This window comes from Chiloscyllium plagiosum, chromosome 4, assembly GCF_004010195.1.
Source record: "Chiloscyllium plagiosum isolate BGI_BamShark_2017 chromosome 4, ASM401019v2, whole genome shotgun sequence".
Lineage (NCBI taxonomy): Eukaryota > Metazoa > Chordata > Chondrichthyes > Orectolobiformes > Hemiscylliidae > Chiloscyllium > Chiloscyllium plagiosum.
Genome location: NC_057713.1, coordinates 14,647,953 through 14,654,193, shown reverse-complemented (window position 1 = coordinate 14,654,193; position 6,241 = coordinate 14,647,953). Strand labels below are relative to the sequence as shown.

At 38.8% G+C, this 6,241-nt stretch overlaps 1 protein-coding gene across 1 annotated transcript in view; it reads right to left on the bottom strand.

Annotated features, from left to right (window-relative positions):
• LOC122548766 (piezo-type mechanosensitive ion channel component 2) overlaps window positions 1-6,241 on the bottom strand; it is a 746,345-nt gene that overhangs the window by 51,300 nt on the left and 688,804 nt on the right. The window contains exon 45 of the mRNA XM_043687533.1: window positions 3,520-3,655. Within this exon, the coding sequence (XP_043543468.1) occupies window positions 3,520-3,655 (136 nt within the window). The remainder of the gene's footprint in view (window positions 1-3,519; window positions 3,656-6,241) is intronic.

The window sequence follows — 6,241 nt, the reverse complement described above, 5'->3', positions numbered from 1 at the left end:
GAGGGGGCAAAAAATATATCAATTCTGGTATGACATTTATGTGGATTGGAGTAGAAAGAAAAATCTCTGCCCTGTGGATGAAGACATCTCCATACATCTACTAATCCTAATTCTTTGTTCAGATCCATCAATTGTCTAGATCTGGGAGATACTCCTGCAGTACTCTTGGGAATCCTGTCTATTTCCGGATCCATAATACAATTAAAGTCTCCCCCTATAATTATATGACGGGCACCAAAAGCCATCAATTTTGAGAAGGCTTCCGTTATAAATTTAAAGGGGTGTGCCGGGGGGGGGGCAGTACAAATTTAAAATTCCATATTCCTCTCCATATATAAGGGCTTTAATCAGAATATATCGTCCCGATTCATCTTTTATCTGATTTAGGATTTTGAAAGGGAAATTCTTCCGAACAAGAATAACAACTCCCCTACTTTTCGAGCTAAAGGAAGAAAAAAGGCCTGATCAAATCCACCCTGTTGAGATTTCTTTCTTTCTTAAGATTTGATAATATTTTCTTCCTTTTGACTGGCGAATTACTCCCCTTGACATTCCGGGTGCACCACTTAACCATAATCATCTGGGCAAATCCGAGACCCCTCGGGAGGGGAAATCCTATCCAGAACATCCCGAGCATAGAGCATATAAAATTCACAAAAATAAAGGCTCTCTAATACACTCACAACAGAATAATAAAAAACTATTTCTAAATAATAAAAAAAAACGTATTTAAATGGAGAATTTCCCCTTTGTTCCCAGGGGGTGTCACTTCCTTTCGAAAGGTCCATCGTATCCTCTCCCAACCAATGCCCCACCCTTGACCCAGGTGCTCCTCAATAGGATGAGGAGAATTCAGATATAATATAAAGCTAGAGTTAACAGTGAGCACCCTCCAGACCCCCCCCACCCACACCAACACCTGGATATATTTGGTAATGTTAATACCGTATAAACATGTATAACTATAAAATTACAACCTCAATAAATAATAATTAAATATAATAATACAAAATAACAAGGGAAAACAACCACGCTCCTAGAGACAGAGGTAAAATAGAATAAGGTAACCACCTCCCCCACCAACGTTAACTAAATCCCCCGGCTTATATATATATATATATATATACATACACATACATATATACACATACATACATAAAATAATAAAAAAACCCCAAGGGGGGGAGAAAATCATTAAATAGAGAACAAATAAATAAATCCCTCTCCCCACCCCCCAAGATAATATTAAACAGTAAGGTAAGAAAAAAGAAAAAGGCGGGGGGGGATATAAACCGGAGTGGGGGAAAGGCAAACCAACATCCATTATCTCTTACAATTTATCTCAGACAGTCCAAAAATTCCTTAGCCTTTTCCGGCGATCCGAAGTTATACACGGATCCTTCATGGTTAAAGCGTAGCGTCGCTGGGTAGCGTAAGGAGTATTGAACATTTAAGTTCCTTAAACACTTCTTCGCCTCATCGAATATCTTTCTCTTTCAGACCAGAGCTGGGGAAAAGTCCCGGAATAACATGATCTTAGATCCTTTATAGATCATGGCTTGGGAATCTTTTCCAAGATTTCTAGAAGCTCCTAGGAGTATCTGCCTCTCCCTATAGCTTTGCAGCTGGAACAGGACTGGGCAGGGACGCTGGTTCGAGCTAGGCCCGCGTATTGCGACCCGGTAGGCCCATTCTACCCTCACCTGGCCTGATTCAGCTTCCAGATTTAAAAGCTGTGGCAGCCACTGCTCGAGAAACGCTGTAAGCTGGCCTTCCTCTTCCCGTTCGGGAAGGGCCAGCAAACGAATATTTTTTTGACGACCTCGATTATCGAGGTCATCAATATGATTCTCTAAGGTCCGGACTCGCTGTTCGAGAGTCCGGACCCGATCCACGGCCGATTGCGCTGTAGTTTCGGAGGTCGCGGCCTTTAGCTCCGCCCCTCCGACACGGCGCTAGATTTCTTTAATGTCTCGGTCGTGCTTTTGCAGCGCGGCCAAGAGTGAGTCCCATCGACTTCGGGATTCTTCAATGAAAGCGTCGATCTTCTCATCCAGTTTGGAGATGATTTCCACGAGGCTCGCCACTGTAGGTAAGTCCCCTGGGGCGGCTGCGGACGCCTCTGCTGCAGCAGGAGAGGGTGGGGGAGAGGTTCCTGCTTGCTGAGAGCTGCGGGCTCCCTTCCCTTTAGTCATTTTTACTAAACAACTAATTAAATTAAACAGCTATTTTAAATGATTTGGTGAGTGTGGTGGGGGTGGGTGGCCCACTTTACCCAAGTCTTGGGAGGAGCACTATAGACTCAGACTTGCTGGGTCGCCGCCATCTTCATCTCTGTTGTTTATTTTGTGTCAAATGTGGCAGGGCCAATAAATTGGGTTTGATTACCTCTTTAACAATTATAAACCCTCCATGAAAGATTTTGCAAATGTGGGTGCTGTTCCTATGTGTCTTGCTTTCAGCTGATTATAGAATTGGGGATCAAAATTGGTGACCAGCCATCTCTTACAATTTACTCTGCCTGTAATGTCATTGGTTTCTGGCCCAAAATCACCTGGTAAATATTGAAATCCATGATATCTAATCTTATTTAATATGTTTTATTCATATATTTAACCCACAAATTTCACAATCCGTTTAGCACAACTGCAGAATAAGCTAAGAAAGTCATAACACTGGTTGCAACTTGTATCCACCTGTTCACAATATAATTGCACTTTTAACTGGTGAAGAAAGGCAGATACTCCTTGTCACCATTCCACAATGTTTCACCAGCAGTTTGAAGATTTTACTGAGCTACTTTGGGAATCCTGCAAATGCACCTCTACTGAGAAGAAATATAAGTTCTTTGGGTTTATTGCTTTCCTCTATTATTCAAGAAAAAAAGAACAAAAGTCAAAGCTGATCTTTACCTCCATGCTGAATTTTTAAAAATACCAGGAGGGCTCGTAAATTTTAAAACATTACATGGAAATTCTGCTTTGCAGTACTAGCAAAGCTGCCAGAGACAGTTCTTTTCTTTAATAATGAGTTTTCATCTGTCTATTTGAGGGAAACAGTGCTTGAATGCGAATAACATTTCCTTGTTATATTGAACATTAATATTGCATGATCGCAAAGAATTCCTCAACTTGTTCAAGAAATGACATTGATCCTGTGATCAGAGCAGAATTCTTTAGTCTACTCATGTATTATTCCTTCCTGGAAGATGATCCATAAATAATGCTTATCCAAGTCAATTGGCAAACTTGCAGCAATTAGTATTGAACTGAATTGGATCTATTTTCTACAATAATCATTAGGAACTAGAACCGAGACTGTTTGACTACTTGTAGTTCAAACTCAATAATTATGATAGGAGGAAAATTTTAACCAATTCCTTGACCTGGATTTAAACACAAAACAGCACTGTTCTTCCAGTAAATGTGTCGCATATTTAATAAAATGACAGAATTTTTTATAACTATCTTGATATCCTGCATGGATAAACATTTTCAAAATCAGAATTATATCACTTACTTTGCAATGGCAATGGTTTTTGCCTTGATCATTTGTTCCCTTACTTTTTCCAATAAAAGCTCTTTTTTATTCTTCGGTTGAACACTGAGTGACCCGCTTCCTTTTCGGCTACTACTGTTTCGGGTGCTTACACTACCTATATGAAATTTTTGCAAAAAACACCTTGATTAAACACTTACTAGCAACAAAACTTTGAGTTTTGAGGATTAGTTTTAAGAAATTAGCATAATCAGTAGTTACTCAGTTGAATGATAATCACATAATTTAACAAAAACAAAGTCTGTACTTCCATAAAGGAAAATAAACAAATAATTTAGCAATCAATGTGTCAAATTCAATGCAGAATTAGGCAGTATGAGAACTTAAAATTTTGTGAATAGTAAGCTTGTAAACAGCCTTACAGTATAAGACTTTTCAACTGTTAACTGTGTATTGGAACCAGGCTTTAAAAAAATGTTTTCATTTTCCAAGAATTCTGTCTTTCATAAAATTTCACAGTAAAGACTGGAATCCTATTTTATCTCCACTGACAGCAGGAAAAGAAATCTCTAAAAATTATCATTCATGGACCAGTGAAAACTAACATGTCTTGATTGCAAATGAAGTATGGTCATAGGAGTTATACAGCATGGAAACAGATATTAGAACATAAGAATATAAGAAATATGAGCAGGAGTAGGACATCCGACCCATCGAGCCTGCTCTGCCATTCTATAAGATCATGACTGATCTTTTCGTGGACTCAGCTACACTTATCTGCCTGTTCACTACAATTCTTAATTCTTTTATTGTTAAAAATCTATCCTTCCTTAAAAACATTCAACAAGGTAGCCTCAAATGCTTCACTGTGCAGGGAATTCCACAGATTCACAACCCTTTGAGTGAAGACATTTCTCCTCAACTCCTAAATCTGCTCCCTCTTAGTCTGAGGCTATGCAACCCCCCCCAACCCCACCCTGGTTGTAGCTTCACCTGTCAATAGAAACAACCTCCCTGCTTCTAGCTTATCTATTCTCTTCATGATTTTATATGCTTCTATAAGATCCCCCCTCATTCTTCTGAATTCAAATGAAAATTGTCCGAGTTCACTCAATCTCTTCTCATAAGCCAACACTCTCAACTCTGGAATCAACCTTGTGATCCTCCTCTGCACCCCTTCCAGTGCCAGTACATCCTTTCTTAGGGTGACCAAAAATTTACAGAGTACTCCAGATGTGGCCTTAAAAGCACCCTACACAGCTGCAACATAACCTCCTAATTTTTAAACTCCATTCCTCTTGCAATGAAGGACAATATTCCATTTGCCTTCTTAATTACCTGCTGCACGTGCAAACCAATTTGTTATGATTCACGCACAAGGACACCCAGGTCACTCTACACAGCAGCATGCTACAGTTTTTCACCATTTAAATAATAGTCCATTTTGGTGTTATTCCTACCAAACTGGATGACCTCACATTTACCAATATTGTACTCTATCTGTCAGACCCTTGCCCAGTCACTTAACCTATCTGTATCTCTCTGTAAACTTTCAGTGTCCTCTGCACATTTGCTTTACCATTCACTTCGATATAACCTGTGAACTCTGATACACTACACTTTGTCCTCAATTCTTGTCCAACTTGTCCATGCTGACCAGGTATCCTAAACTGATCTAATCTCATTTGCCAGCACTTGGCCCATATCCCTCTATTCTCCCTCCTATTCATGCACCTATCTAAATGCTTTTTAAATATTATAATAGTACCCACCTCCACCACTTCCTCTAGCAGCTCATTCCATACATGCTTCAGCCTCTGCAGGAAAACATTTCCTCTTCGGTCCACTTTAAATCTTTCCCCTCTCATCTTAAACCTATGCCCTCTAGCTTTGGAAATCTTGACCCTGATAAAAGACTTTGGCTATTCACTCTATCCATGCCTCTCATGATTTTATAAACTTCTATAAGGTCATCCCTCAGCCTCTGTTGCTCCAGAGAAAATAGACCCAAGCCTATTCAGCCTCTCCTTACAACTCAAACACTCTAACCCTGGCAACATCCTTGTAAATCTTTTCTGAATCTTTTCAAGTTTAACAACATCTTTCCTATTGCAGGGAGACCAGAAATGAATCTAGTATTCCAGAAGTTTTCCCAAAAGTAACCACTATTTTTATTAGATTTTGCTTTGTTTTGGAACTAAAAAAAAATCATAACAATGACACTTTAATGGGAGGAAGGAGACAGAAGGAGACTTGGCTTCAGAAAACACCACGTGAGAGGTCAGAGAACAGCTGTAGAATTCAAAAAGAAAATCAAAACAAAAGCTAAGCAGTGAACTCTCACAGCTGACTGACTGTAAAATTACAAACATCTCTGGAAATCAGAATTTGGTCCAAGAAAAGCAGTGACATTTCACAGCTGACCTTGGAGAGGTCCAATATGATCTCCTCTTCAATTGCTTTTAAAGAAAAGTTGAGACAAAGACACATGTACCAATTATAAACTCAAAGTGGGACTGTAAGTATTATGTATTTGTTGAATCTTGTCTGAATATCAAGTTGATTTCTAGGTGAGCTTGAAAAGTTTCTTAAATTTAATGTAGATTTTCATATTATCTAAAGGTGAACATATGACCAACAATTTAGAAATTATTGAATATTTACTTCTTTATAAATCAATTATATATGAGCTAATTAATTATCTTTAATTCCATACTCTCCATGACATTGAATTCATTATTAC